The sequence below is a fragment of the Ceratotherium simum genome, chromosome 25 (assembly GCF_057802395.1).
Source record: "Ceratotherium simum simum isolate JZ-2026a chromosome 25, ASM5780239v1, whole genome shotgun sequence".
Classification (NCBI taxonomy): domain Eukaryota; kingdom Metazoa; phylum Chordata; class Mammalia; order Perissodactyla; family Rhinocerotidae; genus Ceratotherium; species Ceratotherium simum.
This window is the reverse complement of record NC_141924.1, coordinates 39480700-39503042: the sequence shown is the minus strand read 5'-3', so window position 1 is coordinate 39503042 and position 22343 is coordinate 39480700. Positions and strand designations below refer to the sequence as shown.

The following is a 22343-nucleotide window of genomic DNA, read 5'->3' as shown; positions in this document are numbered from 1 at the left end:
CACCACATCTCTCGTCTGGACTACTATACAATAGCCTCCTAAGTGATGTCTATTTTCACTCCTACCCTGCAATAATCTGTTCTTCCCACAGCAGCCAGAGGGATCTTTTTAAATATATAAATCAGATCATGTGACGCTCTTGCTTAAAAACCTTCAGTGGCTTCCGTTGCAATAAAATCTTACTTCTCTCAGTGGTTTAAAAAGCTCTCTGTGACCTGGCCCCCATCTATCTCACAGTCCTTCTCACTCATTATTCCCTAACTACCCTGGCTTTCTTTCTGTTTCTCAAACATCAAATAGCTCATGTCTGCCTTAGAGCAACTGCACTGGCTATTTCCTCCTCTTCTTATGCGCATTTCCTGGCTTCTTCTAGTCATTCAATCTCTGTTTAATTGTCACCTCCTTTGAAAGGTCTTCCCTGATCACCTAATCGAAAGTCATCACCTAGCCAGTCTCTATCAAAGCACCCTATTTTAACTCTGCAAAGTACTGGTCCCAATAGGATATTTTAATTTATTTGTTTATCAACTATCTCCTCTAACTAGAACATAAGTATGGAGAGAGCAAGGACTTTGGTTGCTTACGCTGTTTCTACAGCACATTGAACAGTGCCTGGTCCACAGCAGTACCAAATAAATATTTCTGGTTGAATAATTGTAGTTTTTAGAATGGAAGGTAGTTTTAGATAAAGACACCAAACTATGGTGTATATAATAAAACTAGCAGACTGTTGGTGCTGGCCCGGTGGTGCAAGCAGTTAAGTGCGCTCCGCTGCGGCGGCCCGGGGTTCGCCTGTTCGGATCCCGGGCACGCACCGACGCACTGCTTGTCAAGCCATGCTGTGGCGGCGTCCCATATAAAGTGGAGGAGGGTGGGCACACATGTTAGCCCAGGGCCAGTCTTCCTCAGCAAAAAGAGGAGGATTGGAGCTGTTAGCTCAGGGCTGAACTTCCTCACAAAAAAATAAAAATAAGAAAAAATAAACTAGCAGACTGTAAAAGAAAGATAGATTGTTGAATTCCCAGGACTGTCTGAGGACAAAGCCCATACTCTTTTTACTTCCCCATGTAGCTTCTCCTTTTTGTGTGTCACAAAAAATTTAAAGTCTCACATCATATCCAATGCTTATATGATAGTGCAAATAGTAATATAATACTAAATGAGTTAAAACCACCAATACCCACTGCCATTTGTCCAAGAACACTTGAACCTCATTTCAAATACACATTTGTAGACATCATAGTGTAGAAGTATCTAATGATATGAACTGTATCTTCCAAAGAAGAGGAAAAGGAAAAAAAGGAAAATTTTTACAACTCCAGAATATCTGATGTTGGCCGATGAAACACCTGGTAGAGTGAGAAGGAAAATAAGTCCATGCTACTTGTGAGTGTGCTTGTGGGGAATCCACTGAAGCTACTGCAGCTTCACATCATTCATCTAAAAAATGAGGTTTTAATGATACTTAACTTGAAAGGTTTTTCTGAGGATTGGGGATAACACGTGACAAGGGTCTAGCACATAGCAGGCACGTCAAAGGTGGTGACTCTTACTCTTCACATTTCTTCTTGAATTTTTAAAAAATATATGGCAAAACCTGATTTAGCATTCTTTGTCACAAAGTGGAATTTAGAAAAAGGCAGTGGCATCTTAGACACATTTTAAGTGAGCACTCAAAGAGAATTTCAAAATCTCTCAGATCAGGGACACTGGCCGGTCTCCACTTCATTCTTTTCAGTGGAGCAGTTTTCTAATGCACTGTACTTTAGTATTCTAAAGGGGATCTTCCCAGGATCAGCACTATATGGTTGTTTAGTTTGTACACTGTGCAAAGGCAACTGGCCAAGGCGGGGTGTGGTGGCTGGAATCTAGCCCACACTCTTGCCATCTCCAGTGCCTGAGGAGCCGGGTTTGCCCAGAGGCTGCATTTTCCTAATTTGTATAAAGGCATCTATCTATAGTCTGTACCTGGCCCTCCCAAAGTATACTATTTTTCAAAATATCTTACATTTGCAGGGAATATGGCTGAATGACACATAAAGTAAGCAACTATTTTGTTTACATTTTCTGAGATCATTGTTTTTTATTTTTGTGATTGATTTTTTTTGATTATTAAATCCAATGACTTTCTTCCAGCTGTCTAAGAAACTATATTTAAAAAAAAAACACTTGTACGTGTAAGGGAATTTCCTGGCATGGAAGAAGGCACTTCTCACCTATGACATGTGGTTTTGCTGTGTTTGTTGCTGCTGCTGCTGTTGCTGCTGCTGAATTAGCAGTTGCTGCTGCTGCCGACGCCGGGCTGTCCGTAGCTTTTCAAAGCGAGCTTCCATTTCTTCCAGGACTTTCGGGGTATACCGGACCACCAGCTTGACGCTGTCCTTAGCTGCCTTGAGTAGTTCCACAGCTTTCTCATGGTGTTCTCCTTCCACACTCTGAAAAGACAGTGACACTTCTTAAAGGGGAGAGCCTCCATGTTCTTTTCTCTGAGAGACAAATCTGAAATTTGTATCATATTAAAATCTCAGTTTGAAATTTCAAGAAGGCATGGCAAATAGGATTTATTGCCATCAACATTATTATTTATTGCATTTGTGGTTGAACTATAAGCAGGTTAGGCTGCACTAGGGTGTAGAATGGATTGAATGGGTTTCAAGTTAGGAGGGTGACAAACAACGAAGACCTAAAAGATAACACTGACATTTAGAACGAGATTTCTAAATTTCACCTGGAACAGTCATGCACTAGTCAGGAAAATTTTGAAAAAACTAAAAAATAGTAATGAAGTGGGACTTTCCCCATCAGATATTAAAATTTATTAAGAATCTACAATAACTAAAGCAGTGTCTTAGTAGTGTATTAGGAGATAGTAGAACAGAACAGTCAGTTCAGAAGCAGATCCATCATATGTAAAACTTTATTATATGACAAATGTGGAATTTAAACCAAAAGGGAAAAGAACTGTTACATAATGATGCTGGAACAGATAATAATTTAATGATACAAAATAATGTAGACTCCAATCTTAGTCTATGCTAACTATAATAGACATTAATCAATCGATTGATTAAAAATTTAAATGTAAACATAAAGCCATATAACAACTAAGATAAAACAAAGGTGAATGTTCACCATCTTGCAATGCAAAAGGAATTCTTAAGTAAAAATACCAAAGAAAAAAATCACAAAATCAGATTTAAAAATTATAAAAGTTTCTATATCTCACACACCATAAAAAGGTCAAATAACAAACCAGAAAAAAATATTTTCAGTATATGACAGCCAGTTTGTTAATATTCTGCAAATGAAGAGCTCCCACAAGTCAATATAGATCTAGACAAAATGGGCCGGTGAACTCATGAAAAATAATTTTAAAAACTCCACAAATGTCCAATAAACCTATGAAGGAATGCTCAAGTTCCCTAGTAATCAAGGAAATATAGATGAACACAAAATTTATCATTTTCATTTTAAAAATGGTAGAGATGTATTTTTAAATACAGGCATATCTCGATTTATTTGCTTTGCTTTATTGTGCTTGGCAGATACATATAGCGTTTTTTACAAATTGAAGGTTTGTGGTAACCCTGCATCGAGCAAGTGTATCGGTGCCATTTTTCCAACAGCATTTGCTCACTTCATGTCTCTGTGTCACATTTTGGTAATTCTTGCAATATTTCAAACTTTTTCCTTATTATTATGCCAGCAAAAAGATTACAGCTCACTGAAGGCTTAGATGATGGTTAGCATTTTTTAGCAATAAAGCATTTTTAAAATTAAGGTATGTACATAGTTTTTTTAGACATAATGCTATTGCATGTTTAATAGACTACAGTATAGTGTAAATGTAACTTTTACATGCACTGGGAAACCTAAAATTTTGTGTGACTCAGTTTACTGTGGTATTCGTTTTATTGTGATGGTCTGGAATTGAACCTGCAATGTCTCTGAGGTGTGTCTGTGTGGTGTATTGACAGGTACCTAGGGAAATGGAACTCTCATATACTGCTAATAATGTAACAAAAACTGGTGCAATTTTTCTGGAGGGCACTATTTTGTGTATTGAATAAGCCCTTTAAAATGAATAATTTTACTTTCAGAGAAATTTGCTAAGGATATAATCAGATATGCACACATATTAGGTATATATGCACACTATAGGGTAGGTATGATACAACAGAAAGCAAAAAATAAATCAATTCTTAGCTTTTGAGTTTCAAAATAGTCTTTTGAACATCATGGAATAGACAGGACACAGTTGGGGAAACTATGTTTATGTATTATGTTTAATACAAAGAGGCTTCTCCCAACCTTCTAAAGATTCTCCAAGTTGGGATTAGGGAGAAGCAAAGCAGAAGAAAGCTGTAATCAGACATGATAGGACCCTGAGAAAGGAGCAAGCCTCCTTCCCTCTCAGCTGACTCCCAGGGCAGATGACATAACCCCTATTTTATACAATTCAAGTGCAAAGGCCTTTTTGACTTGCTTCCTGGGTAAAGCTCAGAGAAGAAACGTGTGTGTGTGTGATGTGACAGATAGAGACTGAGACAGGCTTAGAGACCTACCAGGGGCCTATCAGAACACCCAAGATGTGGCAGAGAAGGCCACCCCAAATCGGTTAAGATTTCATTTTCACAACAGAAAGGGGACTTAAAATGAACATTAAATTGAGTTACAAAAAATAAAGTTGCATTTCAAGCACACTTCAATTATATCTTGAGATTCATAACTACTACTATTATATAGATTTGGAGACTTAAGAGATTGTGTTCCATTCTATCATTCATTTCAGCAAGGTGGATGTGAACTGAGGAAAACAAAGGCTTGAATTTAGCCAAGGATGCAGTCCTGGATGGCCTGTTAGAGCAGCTTCAGTCATTTATCACAGTCCCAGGCAGATACTGAGGGTTTAAGAAATGACCCTGGTGAGCCCTGGAGGCAACTTACATAACTGCTCCTTCACGAAGTCTGGGGTAGAGAGAGAGCAGAAGCTATAAATAGCTGTTGGGCAGAGTCAATTTTTATCTGTGGCTGAAGCCTAGGAAAACAGGTGTGTTCATTGATTAATTCAATCTTTTAATTATTCATTCATTGACTAGTCACTCAACAGATGTTTATTAAGCATTTATTCTACTAGTTATATTCTACTAAGTTCTTTGGAAGAACAAGAAGGACAAGGGAAAACTCGGACAACTTTGTAACAATATAAACCCTATTTTCAGTGTGTTCATAATTTCTTTGTAAATTGTCCCAAGATGAGTTGTTAATGTATGGAATTCTTCTTTAAAAGGAAAATGTGATGATTTGGTTGCTCATACCCTTCTCTAATTTCTTTTTTAATATTAAAACTTAGGTGCTTATATGTTTCAATAACAATGTTTCACCTGTTTTCTAGGCCAGACGATTAGTCTACAGACTTCTTTTTGGCTTTTGTTCTATTTGCTTTCATTTAGTAGGGTTGGAAATTCTAGGCCAGACCTTTAGAGGCCCATTACTCCAGTTTAGGCACTATGCTTGCATTTAGAGTTGCCACAGGAGGGCTGTGGTACCAATACACGGGGCCATCAGCTCTCACCAAGTGAAGAGCTGAGCGATGTGGCTGGTGTGCCTTACCCAGCCCCGCAGCACTGTGCACTGTCAGGGGAACCCTTTCCCACCCCAGCTCTGCTCGTGCCTCTAGAGTTAGCATTGTATAGAAAGAAGCCTCCATGGTCTTCGAATCCAGAATTTTAGACAGTAACTCAGATTCTTTGGGGGCTCACCAGAGGTAACAGGTCTCCCTCTTTGACTGTACCTCTCATTCTGCCTTCCCCACCAGGGCACAGAACCATCTCAGGAGATCTGGGCAGAGTGTCATACTTCTCTTCTATGTCCAAAAATGCTTTGTTAAAATAACACAAATTACATGATTGGACAATTTAATAGAAACTAAGAGGTAACTCTGAGAGATTTGAAGAAACATAAGCATGTTTGTAGAATGTGCTATTTCAAACACTCCTTAACTTTGTTTTTTAATTGTTTTCAGAAAAATGTCTTAACTCTTGCCCTTAAGGATTGTTCTGAGTGGCTCTCTTTTTCCACTGGCTTTGCCTACTTTATGAATACTTTTGAGTGCATATGTTTGTTTTCTTAACCTATTATTTATCTCTGGAGTGCTTTTAGTCCTTTGGTATAACGTTTAATAAGAATAAGGCAGTTTCTCTCCTTCTTTCTTTCCCTTTTAAGGCAAGAACAAAAAGCAGGCCACCAAGGAGGTCTTGTTCCATCCATAAAAAGAGGCCAAACTATGTGCTCAGTTAGGGTATACGTGTTCATGTGCAAACACTTGTTAACAGCTATTCCTTGAGTCCTGAAAGTTCATCATCTATTCCTACTTTTGGCTTGATCTATTTCTCATTCTTACTGAGAGTATGACTTATTTCGAGCTAAATATTTAAAACATGTTTTGAAATTAAATGGATTATTTGTAAACAATTAAGCTGTTTCTATTAAAGCTGCATATATAAAAGCCCTCTCAATTTAGCAATTGTCCTTTATAACAATAAGCTCAGTTTGATCAGTCGCTAAAAACTTGACAACACCAGCTTTTCCCATGCAATGAGAATATGGCCCTTATGTGATTTGAGGAGACCCAGGAAGGCTTCCAATTTTAAAGCAAAACCCCCTCCTGTATTTAAAATCCGAAATTCTATGTTTTTAGATTGCATTCCCTTGCTTTAAGAGTTTCGTTGTACCTATTGCAATTTTAGGGAGTCATTAGCATGGATCAATTTAACAAGGCTTTCCAATAGACATCTGGTAAAAGTTGGATTTTATTAAAGTGAGTGGTGGTGAAGAAGGCATGGGAGTATATTAGGCACTCAGGAAATATTTAGACCAAAGAGAAGCATGGTCCTGAAAGAGAAAAGCCCCTAAAGAGAAAAACTGCCTACCCTGCAGCTGCGCCTAGTCTGTCCACGAGCATTCACTGAAATGAATTAAAATGCACTCAGAAGAGTGGACGTTCCCATCCTGAAAATATTTCTATTTTTCTCCTGCTAAATCTTTAAAAAACACACATAGAAGGGCCAGCCTGGTGGTGGAGTGGTTAAGTCCACACACTCCACTTTGGTGGCCCGGGGTTCTCTGGTTCAGATCTCGGGCACGGACCTATGCACCTCTTATCAAGCCACGCTGTGGCAGGTGTCCCACATATAAAGTAGAGGAAGATGGGCACAGATATTAGCCCAGGGCCAATCTTCCTCAGCAAAAAGAGGAGGATTGGCAACAGATGTTAGCTCAGGGCTAATCTTCCTCACACACACACACAAAAATACACATAGAAATCAGTATGGGAAGGAGAGTTCAAATAGTTCTATTGCTATTTCCAAATGCATAAATACAAGTTAATAAAATACTAAACTGATATAAAACTATAAGAACTAGATCTCCTATAATGTTAATATATAAAGAAGTATATTTTCATTCAGGAAGCTAGGAAAAAAATAGCTCAGTAAAAACCAGGTGCAAACTTGTTTCATCAGCAATCTCACACGGTAGTAAATTCCAGGAAGCTTTCAAGTTAGCTAATTTGATGGAAGGTTAGCAAATCGGTGATTGGTAAATGAACCAACTTTTACACATGGCTGCATTTTTATCCATCAATAGTTTTTCTATTTCCACAGATTGTGGGATATCAAAATGGCTGCTATTTCTTGGTATGCTCAATTTGCTAGTTGATTAAGAATCTTCTCTAATAAGAGAGAATTTTGGATTGCAATGCATATATGAATTTGCTCATGACATGTGCTCTCTCCCCGCTGTGATAGAGAAACTAGTTGTTAAACTTTGACCCTAGCTAGACTGTAGATGGAAGAGATTCCTGCGCTGGGAAGGAATCCTGTTATCTATGCATAATCAGTTGTCGGAAGGCCCATGCCCAGGTGTCTTTATGCTAGTCTTTCTCTGTGGGGATTATAGGGACATAATTCTGACCTAGTTTGCTGACGGATAAATTGCTTAAACACTTTGTCAGATAACCAAGAGTTGGCTATACTTCTCAGTTATTCTAGGCATATCTAGAACCAGGTTTATGCACCGGCTTCTAAATGACATCAGACATTTCTCTGGATTAAGGGCCCAATGATGTTGTCAGGGAGTAAGCAATATCAAGGGTATTGGGTTATGATATTTTAGTGCAATTAAGTAGCTCAGAAACTCAGAACATTGTAGCTGAGACCCTTAGAAACAATCTCGTTTATCTCCTTGTACCACTTTTTTCTTTTTTTTTGTCTCATTAACATCTATCATCATACACAGTTACAAAATTTCTTTTTGTGTGATGAGAACTTCTAAGATCTACTCTCTTAGCAACTTTCAAATGTGCAATACAGTATTATTAACTACAGTCACCATGCTGTACGTTACATCCCCTGACTTATTTACTTTATAATAGCAGATTTGTACCTTTTGTTCAAAGATTGGTTTTTGCATGGTTTGAAAGGATAGGAACTAATGACAAGGAGAAGATCCATCAACTCCTAGCTCTAAAGGGTATGAGTTGGCTAGTGAAGGAGCAGCATGAGGCTACATGAAGGACTCACTGTTAGTGGGTTATGATTCTCAACTTAGACGTGGCCCAGTATAGCCAAAGACAGACTTACCCCTTTTCCACAAAGGTAACAGTGATTATCATTTTGTTCTTATGATAGTTTTGCTTTTAGTCCATCAATGTATTTTGATATTTTATTTTAAGAGTGTGTGTGTATACATATAACTGTGTGTATGTATGTATGTGTGTGTACTCAAACATTTATTGAGTATTTATTAATTGCAAGGCACTTCTAGCTGCTTTGTGGGCATTATATCTAATCCTCATAACCACTCTGTAAGAAGGGTAATGGAGAGCCTAAGAAATTTATCCTAGGTCCCCAGGTAGTCAGTGGAACACGTAGAACTGAACTGAGATTTGTCTGATTCCAGAGACTAGGCCTTCACCTACCAATCCTGTGGCATTGGCCAAGGTAATAAAGAGAAAGCAAATATCATATGGGTGGCTTTCCCTATTCATGGTGTTTTGGATTAGTCATTCTTAAACCTGGATGTACATAGGAATCGACTGAGGCACCTTTAAAATATAAAGACCTAGGCTGTATCCCAGAATTGCGATATCAAGATTCACAGCAATATGACCTGGGAATATGTGACTTTATAAAACTCTGATACAGCCACCCAGCCAGTCACCAACACGCAGATTAGGGTTCGGACAGTGCTGTGGGCTATAACACAAATAGTAAATGCCACCTTACAAATTTCTCTACTATGATACTCCAGGAAAGAGGGCTCGGTCAGTGAGAAAATCTTATAATTTTGCCTTGGTGTACCTATATAGTTAGCATTTTTGGTCATTAAAAAAGTCTATATTGATTGGGTGTTTAATTAAGAATGGAATATCTCTGCACGAGCTACAGGATATATTGAGAAAAAAACTTTTATGACTCTTTGATCCTTTCCTTTTCTCAAGTATGTTAATTTCCTGTTCTAAATGTATTCTGTTTTGGTGAAGAAAAGTGGCAAGTGTATAAAAAGTATCACATTTATCCCTTGGAAAAAATATGCTAATGCTCTCCCATAGTACTTTGTTCTTGCCTAAATGCTAATATCTATTTCAGTGCACTGTAATTTATCAGTTTACAATCATTCTGCTGTCACTAGACAGTCCAAGGGCAGATGAGTCTTATTTATCTCTGTGCCCAGCATCTATTGTGTGCTCAATAAATACTTGTCAACGAATAAACTCTCTCTCTCTCTCTCTCTATATATATATATATGTACATATATATATATTTTTTCTACTAGGCTGAGGAGCCAGTACTGCCTGGGTTTGAATTTGAGCTTCTTCACTTATCAGCTTTGTGAGCTCAGACAAGCTGCTTAGTATCTTCAACTCTCAATTTCCTTCTCTGTAAAATGGGTATCATAGAATATCTGCTTTGTAGGATCAGTATGGGCATTAAATTTAACATACACAAAGAACTTGGAAGAGCGTCTGACACTTACAAAGGGTCCAGCAAATGTTAGCTCTTTATTGAACTATTTCCTCTGTGATAACCTTGCTGTAGGACTTTAGGTGCTTAAGGACAACAGCAACAACAAAATACAATTTGCCTTTGGAGTAGGTAGAAGTTTCCTTTATATTATCTAGGAAGCAAAAGTTTGCTAAATAAATTAATAGTGTATGGAGTTTGTTGGAAGAATGTTTAAAGCTACTTAGGTAAATCAACTGCTTCTCATCACCCTCAAGTAATTTAGAGGCATCATTTCCATACATACAATTGATATGCTAATTAGACAATCATTATTTATTCATGAAAAACTGTTTCTCTCAGTCCCTCCACACTGTCACACTTTGCTAAGGAAAGGAAGAGTATGCGGGAGATTCACTTGATAGGAGCATGCAGAACGTGAGCGAACTTGAGAGGGGAAATCATCAATGACCAAACACTACAGAAGAGCAAGGAGGTTAATGGAAAAAAAAAAAGTGTATATAATTACACATATTTTTATCTTGTGAGAGTAGTTATAAATATAAACATTTTTGAACCATGAAAGTAGAGAGTGCGGAGCATTAGCAGCAGGCCCGGGGGGGCAGAAAACCTAAAGGGAGCAAAAGCTTTAGAAAAAAATCAGTGCCAGAAATCACAAATCTAATGTTTGGTTGATCTCAGCCTACCTTTCAGATCTGAGAGTAAAACCGGAAACAAATGCGGGTACTACATCTCAGCTGTAACGCTTTATAGTAACTCTGCTCAACCCTTGATGTTCTGGCACCAAAAGGAGGAAAACAAATCCTAATGGTTGTTTGGGATGAAGATTAAACACACACATACACACACAAATACACACAAGCACACAATAAATACACATACACACATACACATGCATATATACACACATATACACATAATATAAACATAAAAACTTATGCATATACACGTACACATATATACACGACCATCTTCAGGAACACAAATGTGAGCACTAGAGATCTGAAAACATAATAAAGCTGCGTGGGAAAATACTCCTAGAAAATAAGATCTTTAAGTCAGTCTGTTAATTTTTGAGTGGTAACTTTCATCCAAGAAGTTGAGATTACGGGGAACCCTTCCCAATCATGATTCTCACTGATTTGTGCTTCTAAAATGCACACTGTGCCCGCCCACACTCTGGAAGCCATGACATTCTATGACACTGAACCCCCGAGGAGCAGAGCCTCTTGCAAATGTTCAGAAGCAGGAACGTTGGAATTGCCGATTCTTAGCATTTGCTTCCGGGTCTGGCTTGGCATAAAGGAGGGGTTGTGGAGGTGTGATAAACACCATCCCCCACGTACCCACCAAGAACTACCTCCCCATCCTCACCGCTATTACAGCCCAGGCAAATGTATCTCAGTCTCTAAAATTTAGTGGGACTCCTTAACCAAATCATCAACCCAATCTTCAGTAGAGCTGGCGTGACAGGCAGGAAAGCTAGAGGTGGGGTCAGGAGGATCGGGGTGTGAACAGTAGACAAATCACTGATTAAGAGTGTGACCTTTAGAAAATGACCTCTCCTCTGTGTCTCAGTTCCCAGACAGAGACAGTTCTGGTTGTAGGGCTGAAAGTCCCAGGAAATGCCTCAGTCCCAGGCAAACCCAGATAGTTGGTCACCATTAAGACGCAGGAAGCTTTTGCAAAGATTAAAGCTTGCATAGTACTGCCTGGTACATGATATTTCTTCAATAAATATTTGTTTTTGTTTTTTTAAAATCAGCAGCTCTCATGGAATTTGAATTTTCAGTGCACATGAAGGGAAGCAATTTTATCAAAGAAGGATGGGTCCATTGAACACCAAAGGGCAGCGTGAGAAAGGGGAAGGGAAGAAGAGATCTGAGTTAAGGGAAAGTTTTGAAAGAGTAGGTTTGAGGGCACCTGCACCATTCTTGCTCACTCTGCAATTCTGCCAACACTCTAAAGGCAGACCCACGACCTCCTTCCACCACTGCGGAATCCCAAGGATGATGTAGCCTGGCTTAAAATGGCAAAGTTAGTTTAGAAGCAGTACCCAGATTCCTGTGAGGCCTTTAAACGTTGATGAACCAGTGTTGCTTACCTGGACACTGGCTGGGATCCCCGAGGACAGATACCAAAGCCTAACCTTCAAACAGTCCCCGCTGATTTTTATGGCAGGTGGGTTGTTTTTGTGATGGGGACAGGGTTAAGGCTGGAAGGTTCTATGAAAGATTTTGCAACTTAGAAAGAGGCTTAGCTCTAGAGGAGTTTTTTGGGAAATCTTCCACTAAGCATGGCATACATCATCCTGTCTCCTCTCCCTAGATGACAGCATGTATTATGCTGCAATAACACCAGGATTCTGTCAACCAGAATAGTTCTTTTTTTCCTTCAATATCTTACTCTAGAGATCTCACAGAGACCATGGTGTCTAGGTGGTGTCATAGAGACAATAACAGGTTCCTGAAATTATTCAACCAAACCCTTCAAAGGATACACTTTATTATTTAACCTGTTTTAGAACCGCAGACGCCCAGGCAATTAATATAAAGCATAACAAATCTAGGCAGAAGTTGTCTGAGTCTGGAGCTGTCACACACGTTTCTTGTGAAGTGTAAAGCAGCAGGGACATTTATGTTGCTGTGTACCATGAATAATAAAACATTAATAATAGCTATAACATTTAATTTAATTGCAGAGACTCAACATTACAGATGTGTTCTTGCAAGAGAAGTGAAAATTTAAAGGATATTTCAGGTTTACTGCGCAATATCTCTCTGGCTCTGCATATAAATTTCTTTTCCAATTAATTGTATACCCACAGAATATTCTTTGGATTTGTCACCAGTGACATACTAAGATTTTTCAGGTAGGTCCACAAAATAAAGTGTACTTATTTTAAATGCTCGAACTGGCTCTAACCTCCAACGATTCTTTTCACCCCTCCTCTCTGGTTCTTGCTCTTACTAGCCATGCAGCCACCAAACTAGACACCTGGGGACATCTTTATAACTCCCTCCCAACCCATATCCAAATAACCAGCGATACTGGTTGATACTCGTTCCCCAATCACCATCCCATCTCATCTTCTTCTTCCCCTTATTTCTTATGATTTCTTGCCTCTATTTTAAAATATCCTCCAGCTTCTCTCTTGCCTAAACTCTCCTCCAGATTCTAGCCTGAGTCACTTGGTCTTCCTATGTCCTTGCTTAAAATCTAGTGAAGGGCAGAAAGAACACAGCTCTGGTAGACAGCATCCTTGAGGGCAGAGAGTGTGAGCCAATGCTTGTTCTCCCCAGGATTCAGCAGAGTGCACAGTACTCCCCCAACGTTTCCTTAACTAATCTGGGGAGAGCTGGCTTTGAAGGGTAGGCCCAAAGATTATCAGCCGTGTGATTCAGGGCAAGTTATTTCATTTCCCTGAGCCTCAGTTCCCACACATACAAAACGGTGTGAATAACATTTCCTTCAAAGACGTCATTTAAGATTTAGTGAACTACTCATGTAAAATGCCAATACTAAACCTGGCCCACAGAATGCACCCAATAAATGTGGGTTCCCTTAACCCATGAGTATTTCCCCATTTTCTAGAAATGAAAATAAAAAATATCCTATAGCATGCAAAGCAACTTCCCTCAAACAGGCAGGTCCAATTCTATTTCCTTATATTTTATCTTCAGTATATGAGCAACACCGCACTTTTGATTTTACCATGTATTTCATGTTTTCATAATCTCTCGGATTTATTCCCTCAGCCTAGAATGTCCTTCACCCATTCTCCTGTCCTAGGAAACCTCTATCATCATTCCAAGTCCATTCCAAATAGCGCTTATTCTCTACATTGTCATTTTCTTGCTCAAAATAAAAGTGCAGGGGCCGGCCGGGTGGCGCAAGCTGTTAAGTGCGCCCGCTCCGCTGCGGCGGCCCGGGGTTGGCTAGTTTGGATCCCGGGCGCGCACCAACGCACCGCTTGTCAGGCCATGCTGTGGCAGCGTCCCATATAAAGTAGAGGAAGATGGGCATGGATGTTAGCCCAGGGCCAATCTTCCTCAGCAAAAAAAACCAGGAGGATTGGCAGATGTTAGCTCAGGGCCAATCTTCCTCACAATAAAACAAATGAAAAAAGAGTGCAAACACCTTACAATGGCCTATAAGGACCTTCACTCTCCACTCCCAGCTGGCCCCTCCAACTTCACCTTCTAAGACTCTCCTCCTCATTCATACCCAAAATCACACTGGAGTTTCTTTTTGTATTGTACATGCCCAATTTGTTCCTGCCAGAATTTTGTATGACTAGCTCCCTCTCGTAAAGTTCTCAGGTAAAAGATGCTCAACTTTACTATTAGTTAGAGAGATGCAGATTAAATCCAGAATGGGATAAAAATTATTCACTTATTTTAAAAAAACAAATTGTATTGCCAAAGATTTGGTGAAATTTATATTCTCATACAATGTGGAAGTCTAAATTGGAGATCAGTTTGGCAGTATCTACTAAAATAAAGTATGCCCATATCCCTAACCTGGCTTGCACATGTCAGTATTCACCCTAGAAAAATAGTCATTCATATACATAAAAATATTCATTGAAGCAGGGTTCACAATAACAAAAAAAAAAAAAAAATGAAAAACCAATTGGGTAACAAGCTAAATGTCCATCATTAGGGAAATGGTTAACTATGGTACCCACAAATCAGGGAATACTATACAGCAGATTAAAAAACATAAAGAGGTACTGACAAGGCAAGATATCTAAGACATATTTCTGAGAAAGCAAGTCATGACTAATGAGTATATATGAAAATATCAGTGTACTTTTAAAACTTACTAATAATAGTAATAATAATAATAACCAACATTCATTGAGGGTTTACTCTCAGGTGTTCTAAGCGCTTTAAGTTTATCAAAATAATTACTCTTCTAACAACCTGGTGATGTATGTAATGTTATCAACCCAATTTTATACACAAGGAAACTGAGGCACAGTAAGTTTCCATGGGCACACCATTAGTGGGTAACCAATCTGTCTCCAAGCCTGGCCTCTTTTTTTTGTGTGTGTGTGTGTGAGGAAGATTGGCCCTGAGCTCACATCTGCCAATCCTCCTCTTTTTGCTGAGGAAGACTGGCCCTGGGCTAACATCCATGCCCATCTTCCTCTACTTTACATGGGACGCCGCCACAGCATGGCTTGCCAAGCGGTGTGTCGGTGCGCACCCGGCATCTGAACCGGTGAACCCCGGGCCACCGCAGCGGAGCACGCGCACTCAACTGCTTGCGCCACTGGGCCAGCCCCTCCAAGCCTGGCCTCTTAATCACTGTTCTATATGGTCTCATATGTTTATATCTAAAAATAAATTTAAAAAGTAGTTGAATAAATGTGTGTGTGTGTGTGTGTACTTGAATGCAAAGAAAAATGTTTGAATAAATACCCACTATCAAAGCATTTCTTCATGGGAGGAGAGGAAAAAACAGGAATGGAGGGAGGGAGAGGGAAATGGTTAAAGGGACTTATTTTTTAATCTGATTTCAATCTTTTCACACTGAATTATTTGGAAATTTTAGAAGGATGCATTCACACATTTCTTGTATAATTTGTTTTCCAATAGCCCAGTTTGATCATGAGGAAAATGAGAGGGAAAGTCATTCTAGAACAAACTGAATCAGGTGGGATAAAGGGTAATTTTGTTTAAACAGTGCTTTGAGGCACAGCTTTTGAAGTAATATGAGAAAAAAATAAATTATAACCGTAATTGCCTGGGTAATTTAGGTGAAATGAAGAGATTTTAGCTGCATTACCTCAGAAATTATGGATATAGAAGTGTCGTCTCTGGGAGCTTCCAAACCTCAATTATAAGGGAATGCCAGGAGATTCCATTTGAACAATCATGACTGAATGCTTTTTCTCCTGGTACCGTTAATTTGCTGAAACCTGAGTTTTTCTTTCCTTCATTTCCTCTCAGTTGTTTATTTGTCAGTGCTAAAATTTCAATTATAGGGGCTGGGAGATCATTCATGTTTAAATGTGAATACTATAAATCCAGGTTTTCAAGGAATAATGTTTGACTGAGAAACGGTAAGGAAGAATTATGAAATACAGCATGTTTAAATTTTTGCTTTTCATCTAACGGTTCCTGAGATGAAGAACTGCAGTGATTTTGAGCTTGATAGATGTAAGATCTCAGAGAGAGTTACAAATCAGTTGACCTAGGAATTTTTCTGAAAATGAAATGAGTTGGCTTTATATTTCTTCTTTGGTACGATTATTATTGATCCTCTCTCTCCTTTCCCCCAAATAACGTGTTGTAACAAATAAATATAACAATGTGTTATGCAGCTGTTCTCTGCATAACAGATTCATAGTGAGATCTGTTTCTTCTCTCACTAAATATTAAGTCATACCTACGCCTTGTTGCCTTGCCTCTAATTTCAGCCCCTATAAACAACCCTTAACATTGCAATCACAGTAATCATTCTAAAATGCAAATTTGATCATGTCAGATTGCTTAAAATCCTTCCGAGTCCCCATATTGCTCAGACACAGCCCAAAGTCTTCAACCCAGTGCATCTCACGATGATTTGGCTCCTGCTTATATTTTCAGCCTCATCTGCCAACTCGCAAGGCAATTTCTCCACACAGAACTTGCAATTTTCTCGAGTGTCTGGAGTCAGCCGTGTGTTGTTTCCTCTGAGGTGGCTCGTTCACCCTCCCCGCTGCCTCTATTCATCTACCCACACCTACTTGCCTTTGAGTTTCTTTCCTCCACAGGAGGAACCATCTCTTGCTCTCTCATGCCTGGGTTAGATGCCCCTTCCATGATCTCCCACAGAACCCCATATGTATTATTATTTATAAAATAACTTATGTTGCAAAGATGACTTCTTCCTTGCCTATTTCTTCTCCATACCTATAAGCGTGAAATCAGAGGTATTGTCTTTATTTTTTATTTCACAGTGATTTTTTTTATTTCACCAGGCCCAATAATATTTTGCCAAATGAACAAACGAATAAATATCTAAGTTTATGGATTGGTTAATGTTCATCAATGAATTTGTAACTTAACTATGTTGTTACTTCTCTGAGAAAAAATAATGATTTCCTAGTTAAACCAATGGCTGCTGCCTTATTTTTGAACCAATAACAATGATAACAACTAACATTTGTTTAGTACTTACTGTGTCAGGAATTGTGTTACGCCTTTTAAAAACCACTAACAGTAGCCACTATTATCACCATCTCTTAGCAATGAGGAAACTAAGGTTCAGAGAAGTTACCAAATTACTCCTCAAACTCCATAAATTACATTGATTTGTTTGTGCCTTATTGGGATTTAGTGAGAATTAAATGGCTCAGTGCGTTTAGAGTGCTTAGCATATGCCCGGCCTGTGAGCTCTCAAAGGAAGCCTTTTCTGTTACTTTTGTTAATCAATTTCATTACTATATGAGGGAGTGTCTGCTTTATTTCTAAACCAAATATCTGGGGATTTTTAAATTATCACTTTAATGTAATGGCATAGGTAGAGTGGAAGATACATATATATATATTTTTTAACATGCTTTTTTTTCTTTTTTGAGGAAGATTGGCCCTGCAATAACATCTGTTGCCAATCTTCCTGTTTTTTTCCTCCCCAAAGCCCCAGCACACAGTTGTGTATCATAGTTGTAGAGTTGTAGCTCTTCTATCTGGGACACCGCCTCAGTATGGCTTGATAAGCGGTGCGTCAGTCCGTGCCCAGGATCCAAACTGGTGTACCCTGGGCCGCCGAAGTGGAATGCGAGAACTTAACCGCTATGCCACCGGGCCGGCCTGAAGATATATTGTTTAAAAGGTGCATTTTTTAATTAGCAAAAACTTTAAAAATAAAAAAAAAATACGTGAGCTACTACCCCTGAACTCATTTCTAGCTTCCTTGTTGCTTCTCCAACATGCCAGCGCTCTCCCATGTTAGGGACTTTGCACTGACAGTTCCCTCTGGATGGAATGTTCTTCCCCAGATACTTATGAGGCTCACTCCCCGACTTCTTGAATCCTCTCCTCAAATATCACCTTCTCACTGAGGCTACTCTGACCACCCAGCATCACACCCTTGCTTCCAACCCTGGCACTCCCTGTCCTCCTTACACGCACTACTGATTTCTTATTTTTTTTTCCGTAGTACTTGCCACCATCTAACATTATATATATTTACTTATTCATTTTGCTTATTGCTTATCTGCCTTGCCGGAATGTAGTCTTCATGAAAGTAAGGATTTTTCGCTTTTTTTTTCACTAAAGTATCCTGACTGGCTCAAATAGTATCTGATACACTACAGAGGCTTAATAAATACTTCTTGAAGGAATGAAAGAATGAATATTAAGATCAGGCCCAGGCAATGTTACAGAACCTTGTTTGGCCACATATGTGCTCTAGATTCACAAGGCATTTATATATATTTTGTCAATTTATTGCTCTATTTAATATGTTTCAAACTAAGGGTTTGGTAGAATAACTGAGCAGCTAATCTATTAGAGAAAGTAGACAACCGTGGTTAGGTCTAGGCAGAGTAACACAACAAAGAGACTTAAAGTTAAAAGTTTGATTCAGGTCCCCACATTCCTATTAATAATTGAAAGTGCATCAGAGGGAATTGTAATGACTAATTTGATTTGTTTAATTCACAGAATAATCAAACATGCCTACTAAACGTTGCACAGAATTAAATTCTTGGTCATTTTCTGCAAAAATAAATAAATTTATTAGAAGCCAAGCAGGTTAAAAATGATTGAGCTTCTTTGTGGAACATTCTAAATATGTGCAAAATATTATATTCAATAAAACTGGAGGAACTCACATTTTTAACACCTACAAATATTGACACCGTAAAATGATGTGTGATCTGATAACTAGCATCATACAGCTTTGCATTATCCCTCCTGCCAATCTCATCTAATAAAATAGGACCCATGTGAAATGGTGTGTGCAGTGGCTTCCTGTGGTAATGAGCTCTGTCTAAATTGCCATAGCATGGGCAGTGATATTTAAAGTTGCTTCTCACATTGCTTAAGAGTGAATAGCAACATAACAATGATCATTTAATATAAACTTTAAAAAATTTAAACAGATAATGGACACAAAAATAAAGAGAATTTCAAGATTAGCAGTCATCCCCCTCCCAGCCTGGTGGCCAGCCTCATTTCAGACCCATTGTAAAACTCACTGACTCTCGGGTTCCCTGTAGACTTCAGCTACAGACTTTACTGAGTGGTCAAATAGACACTGTGCCTTCTAGACTTAAGCAAAAGAGAAAAGCAGTGAGGCCTTAGTATCTTTCTGTTTACGACATATTGGCACAAGGTTTCTACAAATCACCCAAAGCTAAAGCTAAGGCCAATTATGAGTAATGCAGCCATTTCTATTTATGAAAAACTTAACTTGATGTTTCTAGGAGAATTAGATAAAAGTAAGCCCCTTTACAGCATGATTTATTGTGTTTAAACGGTCCCTTTCCCAGAGCCAGGCACATGGCACATGATTAATAATTCTTTTTTGACAGTCTAAGTGAAGCCTTTAAAATGATATTCTTAAAATACTGTTTGCCTGTAGAGACAGAGTCAATAATGGTGAACTGCCAATCTCTTTGCCTTTGTCATCCATGGTAATTAAAGTAATTAAATTAAATTAAATTTCGAGCTCCTCCTCACAGATCCCTCAATTCAGACACAAGCCTTGGATGAAGTTTCTTTTCCAGAATGGTCCTCATTTGTGGAATTCCCTACATGCTGTGATTTGGTAGAAGTCTACTTTATTCACATTATCATACAGTGTAAAATGCACGCAATCTAGACTTTAATAGCACAGGTGCTACCTGGTTTGTGGGAATCATCGTTTCATGATTCTCCATGAAATTGGACCACTTTAGTTTAAGACAATGGTTCTCAACCAGGCATGGCTTTGCCCCTCGGAGGACAGTTGGCAATGTCTGGAGACATTTTTGATGGTCACCACCGGCCAGAGATGCTCCTAAATATCCTACAATGCACAGAACAGTCCCCCCGACAAAGAATTATCCAGTTCAACATATGAACTGTTCCAAGGTTGAGAAACTCTGGTCAAGACAAATGTAACTCAGTGAAAAGTTTACATAGTAGAATTTTGAAAAAATAAAGTTTTCTACTTTGAAATTCTGTCAGTTTCTTAGAACTCAGTTAATTCATTTTAAATTACCATCCCTAAAAGGTAAAACTAAGTTAAAACTTATGCCCTTCTGCAAAACCAGATGAGACTGTTCTATTTTGTGCACTTTCACACAGATGACCCACAGACACCACACATTGCTGGTGACTGAGCTCATTTTCTCACCTGAACCATCTTTTCTCCTGTATCAGCAGGAGATAGGATCCACGCCAGAAGCCGGCAATTCCCTCTCCTTTATCTCTCACATCCAATCAATCACCAGGTCTTACTTATAGTACCATTACCTCCAAAATAGTTTTCAAATCTCTTCCTTTCTCTCCATCCTAATTACTCTTCTTGCAATTAAGACCTTCATCATGTCTCTCCAAAACTCCTAAGAGTTTCCTAGTTGATCTCCTCATCTCCAGTTTTTTCTTCCTCCTTCACATATGCCCGCTGCCATTTCCTACCACTTTCAAACAATAAGTCTAGGGTTTTTATCATGGCTGATGGCGCCTGCTGTGACATGGCCCCTGGCCATCCCTCCAACGCCAATACCACCACACTTTGCCTCTTTAGCTACAAACATCATGCTGTTTCTTATGTGTCTGTGCGTATGTTGTCCCCTCTGCCTGAAGTAACCCTCCGTCAACCACTCACTCCGACATTTCTGCAGATGACTACCATTTATCCTTTAAGATCCTACTTATATATCATCTCCTCTACAAAGCCAGAAGGTATTGTTGTTGGTTTTTAATTCTGAATTATCTGCCAACACTGTCCACATGCCCCAATGGCAATAACTGACTGCAGCTGGATGGGGCATTTCCTCTCTAGACTGCCACAGTTCCCGCTTGGTCATCTCTGCTCATTTATACGACCTCCTCCTGGACCCCATAGTAGTCAAATTTATCACTCCTACTTCAAGGAGAGCCCTTTGCAAAACCAAATGTGGTGCAGCATCATACTCCCTTGGCTTTCAGAGGCAGAAGCTCAGAGATGTCTAGAATTCTCAACTTTTTTAATGTCACATTTTACTAGATTTCTGAATATGTAATGACCACTGCATATGTGGTGATGAGTTCAGAAGGAAAAAGCTGAGTTGAGATGCAGGTGTTGGGTGGTGGGCTAGGGTCAGGCCAATGCTAGGAGATCAAATCTTGTACACGCCAGCCTTGCAGCGATGTGAATTCGTGCTCCATCTAAAACATGCTAACAACATATGCAGACTTTAACTCCAGGATGTAGTCTTATACCTTGGTTTGTAGTCAACGTTACATTCCTAAGTCTTAAGCTATGCTATATTTGCATAGTTGTTGGTGATAATAGGCACACCTATGAATAGAAACATGACTTCTCCTGAGAAGTGTTTAGGTGCCACTGAAGGGCTGTAACATAATTTACATTTCCGAGTAAGGTTGGCAGTGATAAAATTACCAACTAATGATTCTGTATCTATGAGAGAAGAGAGAGCAAACCAAGGAGGGAAAGCCTTGGTTCAATATGACACACTGCAACTTCATTAAAATGAGCCACATCCAGTGGCTGACTTAGGTGTGGTTCTGGCACCACAACTGCCAAGACTCTCTCACTAAATTTCTCATATCTGAGGCTCAGCAACTAACATCTGAGTTAGAGTTTGAGCATCTCACATGAACATCCCAGTAATCACACATAGCTTATGATGTGCTATTAGATTCCCATCTGCATCAGTGTCTTCTTTCTTTGAGTATAAGCAAGAAAAAGACAAGATCAAAATCCATTATCGAAAACTGTCCAAACTGAGACTTAACTTGGTTTGCATTTCATTTGGTATAGCCATGGAGCCGTGGTATATCAACAACATTCCAACTTTACTTTAGGCTGGTGCCAGCAGTCTACAGACCAACATTTAATAAGTCAGAAGAACGTTCCTTCTCAAGCAAGTTGGGCTTAAATTGAATCCTAAAGCTTAGCTCTTAGGCAATAGAAATTGGCTTCTCCACTAATAGTTAAAACAATAACTGGTAATTGGGTTTGGTGAGTTCCACAGAGCACAGGATGCCAGAATTTGACACAGCACAGAATTTGAAGACAAACATTGTATTCCTTTGAGATGAACCACCTATTTCTCAGCCAACAAAAGAAGGATGATTACTCTATTTTTGTTTTCTGCTTTTGTAAATT

General features: G+C 39.0%; 1 protein-coding gene across 1 annotated transcript in view; it reads right to left on the bottom strand.

The window, feature by feature from the left end:
- LIN7A (lin-7 cell polarity scaffold A) overlaps positions 1–22343 on the bottom strand; it is a 130393-nt gene that overhangs the window by 10797 nt on the left and 97253 nt on the right. Inside the window, exon 5 of the mRNA XM_004417906.3 lies at positions 2217–2435. Coding sequence (XP_004417963.1) covers positions 2217–2435 — 219 coding nt within the window. The remainder of the gene's footprint in view (positions 1–2216; positions 2436–22343) is intronic.